Below are 16,745 nucleotides of genomic sequence, written 5' to 3' on the forward strand. Positions count from 1 at the left end.
GCCAGGGCAAGAAGAATGTGTGGAATGCATTCATCCATTGGAGGTGATTTTGATTCTATTTCTTATTTAAGGAAGGTTATTATCTCATGTCCATGAACGTTACTTCCAGTTTCATTTTAATTGATTCATTCCACTTTGTATGCAGGGTATTTCATGCATGTTGCTCTTAAACAGCTAATGTTTCCATTACATGATTTGGGGTAGCTGTTGTTGACTTGGGTCCTCCTAATTTAATAATTTCATTATTATTATATAATTATTTAATTACTATTATTTTACTTATATGGTTTTGTTTGTTAATCTTTTTGCTTTGGCCAGTGTTGCATTGGTGATTTGATCTCTGGTGGGATGCTATTTTAATGACGTCACGCCTACGTCGCTTAACACCTACAGTACAGAGCCTAACACCAGAGCCTAGGTGTCTGTCTGGGTCACGATAGGAGGCCTTTGCTATGTTTCACCAGTTTCAATTGAAACGGGCCTCCAAACAAAGAAACGGAAAAGGAGGGGGTAAGGAGATCAAGGCAGAAAAAATAATGAAAGTTTGAGCGCTTTTACCACAAAAAGTACAGGTAAAGGGTTTTCTTGTGTGTGGTTCTTAGATACTAGGCTTTTGCCACAAATGGTACAACCAAAAGTTATTTTAGCTTTAAAAAAAAAAAACACACAATTATACAGTAGCCTACCTGAGTCCCTGGTATAATCCTCAGTAGGTTCAAGAAGAGCACAAAAAGTCTAGGGCCAGCCTAACAACATCGCCTGTCACCAGGCATGAGCAAGACTCATGCCTTGCACCGCTTGTTGTACAGTCCCTGGAGCTCGGGGACCTTGCCTCCCATTATGCGCTCCGCCAAATGCACTATAGGCTGATCTTTTCTCGGGTAGTGCAGTTCCCAGACCAGGCCATGGTAATTGGTGTAATACTCGGCAGTTGGCAGCCTTTGTAAATGTTGTTGAGGTAAGGTTGTTTTTAAGTCGATGCATGTGCGTGAGGCATGTGAGCGTGCGCTCCTGAAAAAATATTTGGGTGGACGGTCGGTGTGGCAGCGAGATACATGGCCAAAGCATTTCCGGTGGTCCCCAGCCAAAAACGTTGAGAACCCCTGTTCTAAATCATGACAGTTTTCTGAAAAAACTATGTTTCTATAGGCTATCAGAGCTTCTCGAACTATTTCATGTCAAGAAGCTAGTTGGCCGCCGACCCCCATCTGAAAATATGTTGTTCCAGGGACCCCCCAGAAGCAAAGATTTGAGTTAACAACGTTCGCTGTGAAATAATATATTCAAAGATTTGCGCCACCTTTTCACGATTTCCCCAAAATAGCAGATCTAAAAGCTCGTAGCGCAAATAGTAAACCGAATAATGGGTTAAAGTAGTTAAAAGCTATAGGTGACACAGATGCGTCCTCAGGTCTAAATTGGTTAACATTCTGTGCTTTAAAGTCTCAATAACATGTCACACAGACTGCCTGTGTTTAAAGTTACCTTTGAAACATCAAAGCGTCGTAATTCTACCTCCTTACACAACTTCACATTTAGCCCAGAATGTAGCCCAGAGACTGTAATGCAATTCTCAGTTTGGCTTGAGCTTTGATGGAACTTTTATTTACTTCAAGTGCAATGATTGTGTGGGGAGCAAAATTAAACCCACCCATGCAGACATCCCCCGCATCAGATCACTCTTCATCTGTTTCTGCCTAGCCTGTGTGAGTCATCAAATAAATCATTATTTTTATTATTTTTATTTAAATGCAGGGGTAAATGCAGGCAGTAATTAATGACTTAGGATGCAGCGGAGACTATCTCACCATCAGCTCATAATCCTCTGGGACTTCAATAACATTCTCAGTCAGTCTGAACAACAGACAGGGTATGGGGGCGGTGAGGGATGAGTTATTCATGAAGTAAATCGTGTCATTAGCACGGGGTCATTTATTTGGTGATGTTTATGTTAACGTGGCTGAAGTGAATTGTGCGCGGAGACTCGGCGAGGTGTAAAATGAGGCCCTGATCAGTCTGTCCTCCAAGATGTTGCATACTAATCATCAGCAGTGGTGGAAAGAAACCAAATACATTTTCTTAAGTATACTGTACTTAAATACAATTTTGAGCTATTTGTACTTTACTTGAGAATTTCCAATTTCCAGTACTTTTACTTCTACTCTGTTACATCTCAGAGGCCCCATTACATTTAAGTGAAAACTTTAGTCAATAGTTACTTTGTAGATATTGAGTATTAATACAAAACATGTAGTAACCACTTCAACGCTATACATTTCAGCCATTTGAAAAGATCAGATCTACAAGCTCACAATGCGTTGCGGTGTGACACATTGTGAGCTTGTAGATCTGATATTTTCAGACATCCTGCATAATGAGTACTTTTCCTCTTTGGTACTTTAAGTACATTTTGACACCAATACTTTACTTTTGTACTTTTACTCAAGTACGCCTACATTTTGTATTTCTACAGTACTTTTCCACCACTGCTAATCAGCAGAGATATACCGCTAGAACCCTAGAGTATTGTTTTGTACTTCTACAAGGTTTTCTTTTCATTTGCTTTTATTGTAAACATGCATAATAAGAAGACATCCTTGTTCTATAGCATTATGACTTTTTAGGGCCGTAATTTGAATTCCTCTTGGTCCATCCATTCATCCAGTGCGAGACATCTCAAAAACTATACTGGTTGGTTTGATTGCGATGGAATTTTATGTGCATTATTCTCCGCAGTGGAGGACCCCTATACTGATGTTATTTTATTTTCCTCTAGTGCCACAATTTCCACTTTCACACAAGATATTTAAAAGCTTAATGGGCAGAGTGCCATGAAGGTTTCTGTGTGCATCCATGCATACTCCCTGGAGGATATAACCTAACAATTTGAAGGACCTTACGGCATTTCCTCGACCTACTTACTTTGCACACGTAACTGGTTTTAATCTCATTTACATGTTGCAGGATGAAATGTACAGATTTTGTTGACTCAATGGACTTTCCTCTATTTTAACAGTACTTTTCAGTATCTGGCACTTTATTTTTCATTCAATTTAAAGCTTTTGCTGTAATGTGAATCATTCAGCAAATAGGCCTACAATATATATCACCCTCACCACATCACCCTATTTTTAGCTCCACTGGGCCTGTCAGTTGAAACTAGTTTGGTACGGTCAAAGCACTGTGTCTAGGGACCTTAGCCTCTTCAGTCTTGCTTATAAAATGTCTTTGAGGGGAGAATACTTTACAATCTTGTTCAGCCACAACCACTTCACATTCCTTGACACATTGGAGTTCCACTGGAGCTTAGTGCTTTGATCAAGGGCAATTAATGTTTAGGGAGTGGAGAGGGTTTATTCAACCACCAGGAGGTGGATGCTGACAGTGGGCCAAGGAACTCAATTCTCAAATACTTTTGAAATTGGTCAATGGCTTATGAGATAAATACTATAAGGCCAAAGCCCCACTGCAGTAAAGGGTACCCCGGAAATAATCTACCCTTCCCTGTAATGCGCTTTCAACTGAGTTGAAGTGGTTAGGAGTCCTAACCAGTCCTAACCCTGTACAGTGTACACTCAAGACACACTCCATACAAGGCCAGTACAGAATTCATTCCATATGTTGATCTGACCCCCAATGCCAAAGCGCCAGCGCTCGGCCAGCAGTCTGTTCTCGCCCTCAGGGCGTCTTACTGGTATAGGCTAAATGCTGGAGAGGAATTGGTTGACCGATGAGTGGAGGTCTGGAGGACCAACCGGTGGTGAGAGACAGAGTTGACCGACTTATGGAATGATTGACAGCTGAGTGATGACATGTGGAAATGAGTGACATGCAGAGGGTAGAATAACAACCACATCCAAATAGCAATATATGGACAAACAACATTTGTTATCAGAGGAATATTTAAAACAAGGCTCAGCCTTGTATTTTATTTGTGTGCTCATTTTTAATCTGATTCTTCAGGCTGCCAACGTGTATTGGCCAGAGCGTTCACCATACATTGTGTTATTTGTGTATTCTCTCTCGACTTATGCTATTATTTGTTAACTTTGGATCCCTGCGCAAAACAAATAGAGAACAACAGCTGAACACAATTCTACTGATGATTATTGATCAAATAATTATGTCAACACAACATTATGGTACAGTAAAATTAACATTAGCTTGGAAAACATTATGCAAACAGCACCATTCATCAATGTGTTTATTATGTTGTGCCACAGATTCACGGAGTTCCTGGAGCCTTTTGAGAGAGTTATCCAACCAGAAGAGCTTTGGCTGTACAAAAACCCTCTGGTGGAGTCAGATCACATACCCAAAAGGGTTATGTTCGTAAGTAGCCTCTCTCATTACACATTTCTCCTATAATCAATTCTCACAAGTTGATCATCAATACTGTCAGAGACCTCCCCACCGGCGATATTATTGTCAGTGCCACTGAGTCTTTGTTGATGTCTTAGCAATCATTTTGGTAGATCAATATTCTAAAACCCTTTTCGTCACTGCTTGAGTAGGTCCTTGCCAATAAATAGACTATGGGAAACCCGTTACAGAGAGCTGTGTTAAGTCTCACACATTTCTGTCAAGAGAGCAATCTGTGAATGGCGCTGCAGCGGCTGCACAAATTGCTATGTTTGTTGTTTCAGTGGCCCTCTATACAGGAAAACCGAGATGATCCAAATGGAAATAGCAATCTTTATAAATACTTCAACTCGAAGTACAAAGCTTCTTCACAAGAATAATGTCTGTCTGCAGCCTCTTAGATATTACTGTACTGCATGCGTACAACAAGGAAATGCCAGCAAAAATCCTGACTGGGGATGGCAAGTATTGCAATAGATGTAAAACATAAACATACTTCTGTTATTTTAGAGGATGCCATTACCACATAAACAGGGCCCCTGTCTCGGAGCTCGCGGAGCACGTAAGTTGTTTGCATCTCTGGGGACAAGCTATTAGGATAACATTTTATACAAGCCCTATTTTATTTTGAGAATCAGATGTGTTTTTAGGTCAGTTTTAGGTTTGGATGGGGAGTCGTCAAGTTTTTTTGTGAACACGATCATATTGGCTTAGAAAACTGTGCAAATGAACGATGAAAACCCAACCAGATGTTCAGCCTCTCACACATAATGCACTTGTAAATAGAAAATCAAAGCCACGCCCTCCAATGACAACCAGTTCATAGGAAGGCACAACATATCTAAAATGGCACAGTTTTGTTTTGTTTTTTTCACTGTTTTGTTTATTCAAGACTCAGGGTATACAGTAAATCAAACAAAATGACAGTATATGTGACACACCCATACAGAACATATCAAAGAAATAACATGTACATATATAAATGTTGTGAGCACCATACACAAAATATTGTGGCAACATCAAATAAAATAAAAAGTTGCATAGTCCTATGCTAACATGGAAGCGACACACTACCCAAGTTTTAAAACAAAAACAAGACAAACATACGACAAGACAAGACAAGACAACATGGCATGGTCATTGGTCACCCTTTCAAAACACAATGGACGTGGCAGTGCATCCACACATGGCTCCTAATAATAAATATACTGAACAACCCAGCTACGTCGGGAATCTAGCATGCTCAAATCCAGGATTAAACTCATTCAATCTGGAATATCTTGAAACTGCAAGTCATTTACTAGTGCGAGGAAGGGGCCCCATGTGTCCTCAAATTTGGATACCGAGCCTCTCAGGGTACTAATTTTTTCTAATTTAATAAAGTGGAGTACGTCTCTAATCCAGTGGAGATGGGTTGGGGGAGCAGAGGACTTCCATTTCATCAGAATTAGACGCCTAGCTAAGAGAGTGGTAAAGGCCACCAAGTGAGCTTCGTATTTTGACAGGAACAGATCAGGGGAAGAGATTCCGAAAATAGCTGTCATTACATTTGGTTCAAATGGTACCCTAACACTACTCGACATAGTGTCAAAGATCTTAGTCCAATACCTACGTAAAGAAGGGCATGACCAAAACATATGTATATACGAGGCAGGGGCCGAACGACACCTATCACACAGGGGATCAATATCACCATATATTTTGGATAACCTAACTTTAGTGAAATGCACACGATGGATGATTTTGCATTGGATTAGCCCATGCCTCACACAAATGGAAGAAGAGTGGACAAGACGTAAAATATCTTCCCAATCACCATCTGAGATTTCTTCTCCTAAATCCTCTTCCCATCTGTTCTTAATATTTTCTATTGAAGTAGGCCGCAAAGAGAAAATACAATTGTACATAACCGATATTAGGCCCTTCGTGCTCGACAATGGAGTTAAGAAGGAATCAACCACAGTGGCCTCTGGAAGGTAAAATGGCACAGTTGAGTGAGCACAACGTTAGAGCAAGATTGACTTTTGTAACAGCTACAGTATAAGGTGAATGCCTGACATAGTCTGCTTGCTACAACCTAATTACACTGATTGCCCTGGGAACAAATGGGATGCTAATGATGTGGATGAGGCTCGTCGTACACAGAACTATTACATGGATAAACAACGATTCTCCACTGCATCAAGCAAGCAGCCATCACTCTCCATGAGCTGAATACAATTAAATGAATCATAAAGTTGAATCCTACTATAAATGCACCACGTCTGTGTGTGCGTCTGTGTGTGTGTGTGTGTGTGTGTGTGTGTGTGTGTGTCTGTCTGTGTGTGTACAGTTGTAATGCACGTAACTCGAGAACCGTTTGCCCCACCGACTTAAAAATTGACACACGTGTTCCACACCCCCGCAGGAAGTGCAGTGACCCACGGTTTTCCAGAACCACCACAAAAGGCTCTGGTCAGGCTCTGCCAGTGGGCCTAATCAGCCTAAATGCCCTCACCTGTGCCTCTGCCTCAGCCAATTGATAGCAATGGCAACCCCACACCTGCCAATTGATTACTTAACCAGTCCACTTTTCACAGTCAGTTTGCAGTCTTCACACACAGGCAGAAAGACAGATACAGAGATCTCCATGTGGGACAGACAGTTAAAATGGGTGCTATGACAACAGGTATTACATACTACATATATCTCCATATACAGTATGGGCACAAAAGGGACACAGACAGATAGTTAAAACGGGTGCTATGACAAGTTGACAACAGGGATTATTAGGTTATCAAGTTGCATCGTTCCCAAGTAGTCCGGTGGCCGACAGCCACAAAACAGGTAAAGGGTTTTCTCCTGTGTGGGTCTTAGATATTTACAAGCTTTTGCCTCAAACGGTACAACCAAAGGTCTCTTATAGCTTAATATAAATATTGTTAACCAAGCTTCCCTTAACAATCATTATAGTCACCCGATGGGCTAACCAAAAGCGGCACACAAATGCACTGACTACAATATAGATTCCATTATTTCTTCCATAAAGAATTATGACAGAAAACACAAACTTGAATGCCAATGGAAGTCTCACAATGACAGCTAAAATGACAGCTAAAATGTCAGTGGCAGAGAGAAGACACCCCTGGTGATGATATGAATCTTTGCGTTAAGTGTTCTGAATGCTGACACCCAGCAGATGCTCCCCATCCATGTCATTTTACTGAAAATGGCCCTGAAATGGTTTAAATTTATCAGGGAATAAAAATAGTCTGGAATGATTACCAGTCACGTACGTGACATTTCACTAAGACTTTCATTAGGATGTACTAGCCTGGAGCCAGCCCCAAGAGTTTCTCATTTTAATGTATTCCTATTACACATTTATTCCTCGCACATCCCCTTTTCTTTGGTGCCGAGAAAAACTGTAAAGTACAGACATTCAATTTGAAAATGATGGCTCGCGACAACTCTAATTGTATGTTACAAAATAAAGTTTGTCGTATTCATATTATTGTTTATATTTGACACTTTTACCATTTATACATCAGGACCATTACAAATTAGCAAAAATGTGTTAGTGTCTGGTTTATGGAATGTATTATTTATTATTTAAGAGAGAAAGTTATAACTTCAGCTGCACAGAAACCAGAGTCAGGCAAATTGACTACTCCAATTTGATTTGAATGCCTGTAAAATGGCACACTCACTCTCGCAGACAGACAGACACGCATGGACGTGTAACGCCCGGGATTCGAACTTGGGCCTCCCACGTTAAAGTCCAACAACTTAACCACTAGACCAAAGGGATATCCCTATGGACTGGGGGAGATATTATTAGACTTTTGAGGCCATCAGGCAGAGGCTGTGAGCCACTCTGCTACACACGCACAGACACAGACACAGACACAGACACAGACACACACACACACACACACACACACACACACACACACACACACACACACACACACACACACACACACACACACACACACTCTTAAGGGCCATTTGTGTAATGACATTTTCCATGTTTAAAACATTAGTCATGTCTCTAGGTCGCTTTCTACCAGCAAGAAAACAAGGCAATTACACAATTATTTGAACACTATCAGTGGAGAGACCCACATCAGAGCAACAAAACTTTCCCCACTGATGTTTTCCAAGGACCGAAACATGTTTCCATGGCAACTATAAAATCCAGCAAGCAGTCTAAAGGCTCATACATAGTCTGGATTTTCGGTGGTGAGGTGACCACCGAACTACAACATGACGTCACGAGCCGCGGTGAAGAGCAAACCACCGCCACCGCTCCAGCCCTTCTCTCTGTTTTTACTCACCACCGCTCAACGTTATTTCAGCTCCGATGGTCAGCTCACCACCGAAGATCCAGACTATGAATAGGCCTTAAGGCCACCATCACTTTACGCTAACCATGGCCACCCCCATAACTCACATCTTAAACGTGACACAAAATTATAATTAAAACCCTAAGGACACCTGTGCAGTGGTTTGAGTTTTTCGAAGGAGTACCTGATAACACTATCACATTACCAATTTACCACATCACACTATCATAGCACTGCTGTCAGATTGAGGAAAACCTCCTTGCCACCAACACCAAGGCTGCATCCGAATTGCTAGGGTTGTTCCCTACTCCCTACCCCCCATACGGGGATCCAGACTACTCTATAGTGATGATTTCGGACAATACTCCCTGTATGGGGAGCACCGACTCTGACGTCAATATCGGTAGAGGGCGCTGTAGGTCCGCGGGTTCATGTACTTTTTATTTGCATGAAATCCCCATTAGGTTTTTTCAGATCGCCTCATAAAGAACTGTTTGAAAAATAAACAAATCATCCCGGCCGTTTCACTAATTTGGATATGAAGGATCAACTGACTACAAGAAACCAGTCAAAACGCTGCTGCTGAATTTTCGCTAGGAACAGACTGTATCAAATAAGTGACTGCAGGCTGTCACCTCCCTGCAAGGACAATTTTTTTAAAGTTTTAAATTCATGAATGAATAAAGAAAAAATAGGTTAATGAAAATATGTTTGCAGGCATTTAGGCCTATATGTCTATGATAAAAAGGTTATTTTAAAATAACATAGGCCTATGAAAAATAGCCGATCTATAAGCAACGCGACGTCCGTGTTGTGAGCTTGTATCGGGTAGGCCTACTTTTGGTAAAGAATTACCAAAAGTAGCTGATCTACAAGCTCTGCTCACAATAATAATACGGACGTTTGGTGTTAACAGAAACAGCAGTCCAATAAATGACTGCCTACATAATGAAGTTTTAATGTATTTATCGCAATTCAATTAAATAATGTTAGATAACATATTTTTTCATGGCAGGAATTAATGAATATTAATAAAACATATGTTCGGACACAATTAATGTGTCTCACATGCATGTATTTAGCCTACGTTTGTGATAAAGAATCTCACAAATATATTCTACAGCAAGCAACTGATTCCTCTCCTAACGTCATGCGCTGGGCCTGGATCAGTAATACTATTGCAAATGAGTAATTTATTATGAATAAAATAAAACAATTTCAAATAAATGCACAGATCATTTGTCTCGAGATCTGTAGCTTCGAGATCCGCCAGGGAAGGAAAAACGAAAGTTTAAAAAGTAGGCTACATTTGTGTTGAGTTCTTTCGCTGGTTCAACTTCTGCCTCTTCTGAGTTGGAGCGCAATGAGCGCATGCATGCAGAAGCAGCGCACGTGCGCAAACGCGTGCATGTGCGCTCAAGAGCGAGCTTGAGCAATGCATTATGGGGCAGATTTGCTTCGCTATGTTTTTGTAGTGACCATCGGATGCTCCCTACAATTCCCGGTGCATTGTGGGATACTTCAGTCCACTATGTTAGGGTGCAAAAATGCTCTACACATTCGGACACTACAACAAAATGGCGGAACGCCAAAGTAGTGCACTATATGGGGCATAGGGAATGAATTCGGACGCAGCCCAAGTGCTTGCTCATGAGCCATGGCAACCCCAGCCTAAGCTTGATTTGGCAAATTATCTTGCATCGTTCTCTAGTACGCCATGCCCAATGTGCACTTGTCTATAGTATAAATAAAACATAACATTTAAATTGAATTGAAGCACAGGGATACCCGGGCCCCAGCTATGATGTACGTAGTCATGGGCTTGTCTGATGTCAGTCAGATTGCATTTCTCTCATTTGCAGTCATATGTTGTTAGGCCTATATTATGATAGGCAACATTAATGCCTGCAGACATGTCTCACTTTGTCATGTGTATAGCTTGGAGATTTGCTTCTTACTGTACCTAACAGATTGCTCTACATTATGTCTCTCCATGTCGGCTACCTTGGAGTGAGTCAAAGTGAAACTATATTTAAGCCGGTTAATGGAACCCTTGCTATGAGACCAGTTTTGAGCAGTGGTATAACATACAGATATAATATATACGTGAGCTTGGTTTGAGTCATGAGCATGTACAGTATCTCTCTGTATGAATTCAGATTGCAAGAGCTTGTCTTTAAGAGTGAGTTTGAGCACGACTGGAGAATTTAATTACTTTACCTTTTAAAGGTTTTATGACATTCATTTTCATTTATTTTTCTTTTTCTTTTTTCTTTTAGGTTTTATGACGTCAATTACACCCAAAAAACCTGAACTTCAGTGGGTTTTCTGTGGTCTGAAGTTTTCTTTGGGGTTTGGAAGCCTTTTGAGCTACAATGAAAACAGGCAACACAGTGAAAACAGTGACATCTGCTGGCAAATCCCATTGACATATATGGGATTTGCAGGATCTTACATCACAAACTGCAGGCAAATCAGAGCACCTGTTTGAGCCAGAAAACCCCAGATCACAGAAAATCTACTGCATGTTAAAAGTTCATGTTTTTTGGGTGCAATTGAGCTTAGAAAACCTAAAAAAAATAAGAACAATTCCAAAACCTTTTTTTTAATGTCACAATCCCTTTAAAGCTGTTATTTCTATACAGTGTAATTTTCTCACGGTGTGCTTTAATCCAAAGCACTACACTATTCGTCCCACACAAGTAAATTGTTATATTGCACATTAGCCTAATAATTGGAGTGGAGCTATACACTATAGTGGGTCAGGGTTACAGGTCCAGTGCGCACCTACATTAAGCCTTATTGACGATATGCACACGGCTGCTATCTTGCCAGCAAGGTGCTACCTAAGTGGAACTTGTCATAGACAGCCCATTCATCCAAACAGAAAACTCCTATATAATTGTATTAAACAGCATCTAGCCTCGGAAACCCAGCTGCGTCTAGATTCAGAGTGGAATGGAAAGAAAATGTTTCATAGTTGTCAAGGGCACAGATAGTTGAAATTAATTAGCGCAAAAATAAATCAGGGATTTTGCACTCATGGGAAATGCAATGTTTAGTGACACAATAACAGAGACCTACTCTGCTGTTGCTTAAGGTGGAGAACATTAATTGAATCTGGCTTGAAAATAATTAACATTTTCCGAGACACGAATAATTACCTGGGCACGGAGGTAGCTCACAGAATCATGAAAATAATAATATATATGCAATTTGAAATTGCATATGATTCATGATTATGAATTGAATACCCCGGACCCATGGAAACAAGAACGGAAGGACTTATTTCGGTGATATCCTTTTAGACTAAGCGTTTGACTGTACTCTGTACCGTTTACATTTCTGCCTAATAAAGTACAGTATTCAATCAATCAATCCTGTATTCTCACACACACACACACACACACACACACACACACACACACACACACACACACACACACACACACACACACACACACACACACACACACACACACACACACACACACACACACACACACACAGTCGCTGTGTTTTTTTTTCCGCAGTATACATTTAGATTATAGTTTAGTCATAGTCTTTGGAATAAAACTTCATTTAGTTTAGTCATATTTTAGTCACCTGAAATGTTTTAGTATTAGGCTAGGACAAATCTATGGCTGTGTATTTATTAAGTTTAGATGCCGACGAGGTGAGTCTGCTAACCGTACGTGGACAGGACAAATCTATGGCTGTGTATTTATTAAGTTTAGATGCCGACGAGGTGAGTCTGCTAACCGTACGTGGACAGATCACATACATTTTAGTCCACTGATCAGCATGCATACTTTCTCAATAGACCGGGGCTGTCTATTTGCTGAATAGCGTATCGCTTTTGTAATTCATATTCTTGATTTGATTTTAAAACATGTTTTAAATGTTTCATGTAATCATTGGGCCGTAAGTTTGATCACTTCTTTAGCTCAAAGAAAGATGTGATCATGGCCAGTAGCCGTTTAAAATAAATAATAAGTGGCATAGTGTTTTCCCCCCATTGAAAGTAAAGAAACAAGCCACAGAATAACACAAGGTTTGGTTTTCCTGAAATGGAATGGACGGTGATTATTAAGAAAGCCAGACAATAATGTCAGAAAATATTGTTGGCTGCTAGGAGCGTCACAGAAAAAATTAAACCAAGAGTCACTTGTCCGCCACACAAGTACATTTTTAATGCACTTGTTTCATTAAAAACAAGATGTATTAGTTGTCCCGGACAACAGGACAAGCCTTAATGTCAAGCCCTGTATTATACTAAAGGACATTATTCAAGGTGCAGGACATTATTCAGCCTCAGTGTTGAATTCAGACACGCAATGCATGTTTGTTTTCTGATTGGTTAAATGAGCATGTTTACAATGAATTAATTCTGGCAAAAACCCAGGCAATTCACGACACGACGTATTAGTGTTTTAGAGCATATCTATAACATTGATGGGATAATTGAAAATACTGTTGTCTTCATTTTCTTCCCAGGCTATTTCTTTCCTCGCCCCACTAGCAGTGATATTTGTGGTGAAGATTATTCGGAGGACAGATAAGACAGAGATCAAGGAGGCCTGTTTAGGTAAGTGTATCCAATATCTTGCATCATGACTTATTCCTTTAGTGTTGGTCACACGTTGACTACAACTCAGGTGCCACTAGAATCTCTTATTCAAACAAATAACCTTCCCTGATATTCATAGTTATAGTTAACTAGTCCTTACCCGTTGTCGTTCTTACCTCCATGCATTTAGCTGGAGACACTGGTGACACGTGATTTGCGGGGAGATGTTTTTTTTTTACGCAAATTAATTTAATTAAGATGATTGTTAGAATGTTTGGCATGTGTAATGCAGGGCAGATTGAGGTTGGAGGACAGGGCTGTGCTGCGCTAGGTTCCCTGAGGCGGTCCGTGCGTCGTGGCGCTGTGAGATGGTGGAGAAAGCGAGCAGCTGTCTTGCTCTATGCTAAGGAAGTACTCTGACTGACTGACTGACTGACAGACAGTCCGTTAAATTATGAATAGGATATATGGCACCATGAAGAGAGCTATAGATATAAATCCCTTTCAAATGTCATGCCATTTGTTGTGCCTTTTCAACCAGTGTTCCAGCCACTCCTTTTATGCTGCCCTTTCCTTGTTTCTGTTCAGTGCATAGGGAGACCTGTGCCTGAGAACATTAAGAAAGTTTAGCACAAATCCAATTAAAGAGACACGGAAAGATGTGGAGGGCATGGGAATGGCTCGGTGCATCGGGGTAGAGATTACAGTCCTGTGTAGTACTTAACAGACCCATTACAGCCTGCAGAGCTGCTGCTATACAAGGCTTTATTGCGACGAGGACAGGCAGCATTAGTCAGAACAAGATAGAGCAGTCTACTCTGGACGAGTTGCATTCATTTACAGCCGTGTTTAAAATGATGGCTTCACAGAACATTGTTTTTCGTCAATATTCACTCAATTTTCTAGTTCAAAATCACTTTGCTGATAAAAGTGTCAATTAATGTGTGCAAACTGCAAAGTGATCGGCCCACGATTCAATATAGAGAGCAGCAGGCCTATTCCATTACTGATAACTAATAACCCATTAGTAGCCCCCCTTTCCCCCAGCTTAAGTTGCCAGACAGGGTCACAGGCTGGCCGGGGGCTATTCAGAATGGACCTATTGATTACACTACTTAAAAGATAATGTTTTCTAAACCCCTATCCATAGGCTGAGTGTCACTGTTAATGACTCGCTGGTCTATGTGAGGAAACAAAACCAGTTGAGTTAATCAGCCTGTCCACAATAGAGCTTACTTTACTTTATTTGTTTATTTGGTCGGGACAGTGTATATTGATGAACATTACATTAATGCAGTGTAAATATACCAGATTTAGACTGACATAGAGGACATAGCATACAAATACCTAGTACATTTCAAACGTAATAAGACTAGTAAGAATGAGAAATAAGAAAAGATTAAACTATTAGATAAAACTATTATTAGGGTAGGTTTACTCTAATAATCTCTCTAACACAGCATACACCTAAAATAATGGTTGCAGCTTTGGTTTTCAAGCAACGATTTTTTCAGATTGTATTTAAAAGAGGTAGCACATTCCCTTATATGCAGAGGAAGTCCATTCCATTTTACACAGCCCTGTACTGAGAGGACATTTTGGCCAAATGTTGTTTGCCGGTGCGGCACTTCGCAGTCTCCTTGAGTTGTTGCTCTGGTACTGATTCCCCTATCGGGCTTTCGTTTAATGAATTCACTTAGGGGGGGGGGCGGGCAGAGACCATGTAGGGTCTTGTATATGACCCCAACCCGTTAGATTTTTAAAGTTATCAAAGGGTTATTAACACTAGAATGTCTGAAAAAAATTCACTCCTACTGAGTCTGGCTATTTCGGCCAAATCGACCGACGTCCCCCTTTCTCCCCCACTCTACTTGATCATGGTGGCCCCCTGAAAATGGCTCATCTGCCAGCTCACAAAGCGCTGTCATGCAATGACTTTATTTCTCCCGAAACGGAAACAATACATTGCGACCTCTTTCCTTTCTTAGTCAAAGGCTGTTTTCAATTAAATTACTTGTGTATAATATGAATAAATGCTACATCCTACAGTACATTGTGCATTGTGTTCGATAACACATAGCCTATAATGTTTCCCCCTCTATATAAAAATGACAATATATAACTCTAATGTCGTATTTCGTCTGACTCTGAGCAATGTGCCTGGCTCTGGCTGTTATACAATAACGTGCGCTCACACCGTCACTATAATTATAGTTTGGTAAACTGAAATGAAGTTAGAATGTGACATGCCTGGTTTCTATTTAGTGTGCAAGGCTTACATCCGGTCTAAAGCCCACCCACTGTATGCGCTGCTTTCCATACACAATACATACACAATCCGTATCCTCCCCTCACCGGATGTTGAATTAACAGTGCTAACGGCCGTATTTGAACGACGTATATCCAATCTTTTGCACTATAAACCGATTTCCCGACATTTCCTTTTCACTTGATACCGTTTCGTAGAGAGGGCCTACACAACCGATCTATATACCAAATGAAAGCCCGAATTGTTTATTTTCTGTAAAGTATAACCCAAATGCTCCTCCATACTATAGCCATGTAGAATAATTCTGTGTTTACAAACACACAAGCACGCTAATGGGCGGTGATCAGAGCGTGAAACCTGAGGACAAAGACATTCTAGGACCAATCGAAAACAACATGCAAACTTTTTCGTTTGCATGCTCGGTTTGACCCGATGCGATTCTTTGGCACAATCAAATATATATATATAATCTCAAAATCGGTCAAAACGGCTGCTCCGACGTCCTAGTGTTAAAGGGAAAGCGCTGTGAGAACTCATGCTCTATTTCAGTCTATGGGCTAACTGCTCAAATCTCATTCTGAGCTTTCATTTCAGCGTCATCGAATATGCACAAATGAATAAGCCGCTAAGTCACCGACACTGCTCGGCTGAGTGCTGCATGGGGACATAGTGCTGCATGGGGACATAGGGCTGCATGGTGACATAGGGCTGCATGGGGACATAGTGCTGCATGGGGACATAGTGCTGCATGGGGACATAGGGCTGCATGGGGACATAGGGCTGCATGGGGACATAGTGCTGCATGGGGACATAGTGCTGCATGGGGACATAGTGCTGCATGGGGACATAGTGCTGCATGGGGACATAGTGCTGCATGGGGACATAGGGCTGCATGGGGACATAGTGCTGCATGGGGACATAGGGCTGCATGGGGACATAGGGCTGCATGGGGACATAGTGCTGCATGGGGACATAGGGCTGCATGGGGACATAGGGCTGCATGGGGACATAGTGCTGCATGGGGACATAGTGCTGCATGGGGACATAGTGCTGCATGGGGACATAGTGCTGCATGGGGACATAGGGCTGCATGGGGACATAGTGCTGCATGGGGACATAGGGCTGCATGGGGACATAGTGCTGCATGGGGACATAGTGCTGCATGGGGACATAGGGCTGCATGGGGACATAGTGCTGCATGGGGACATAGTGCTGC

The 16,745-nt window shown here is 41.2% G+C and overlaps 2 protein-coding genes across 2 annotated transcripts in view; both read left to right on the top strand.

The window, feature by feature from the left end:
* vsir (V-set immunoregulatory receptor) overlaps positions 1-16,745 on the top strand; it is a 445,816-nt gene that overhangs the window by 368,739 nt on the left and 60,332 nt on the right. The gene's annotated exons all lie outside the window — the stretch shown is intronic.
* Positions 1-16,745, top strand: part of plpp4 (phospholipid phosphatase 4) — a gene marked incomplete at both ends in the record, with an annotated part of 88,957 nt that overhangs the window by 49,172 nt on the left and 23,040 nt on the right. The window contains 2 exons of the mRNA XM_083774914.1: positions 4,224-4,332; positions 13,188-13,278. Of these exons, the coding sequence (XP_083631040.1) occupies positions 4,224-4,332; positions 13,188-13,278 (200 nt within the window). The remainder of the gene's footprint in view (positions 1-4,223; positions 4,333-13,187; positions 13,279-16,745) is intronic.

Source organism: Protomyctophum parallelum (assembly GCF_964188405.1).
Source record: "Protomyctophum parallelum genome assembly, chromosome: 10".
NCBI classification, from domain to species: domain Eukaryota; kingdom Metazoa; phylum Chordata; class Actinopteri; order Myctophiformes; family Myctophidae; genus Protomyctophum; species Protomyctophum parallelum.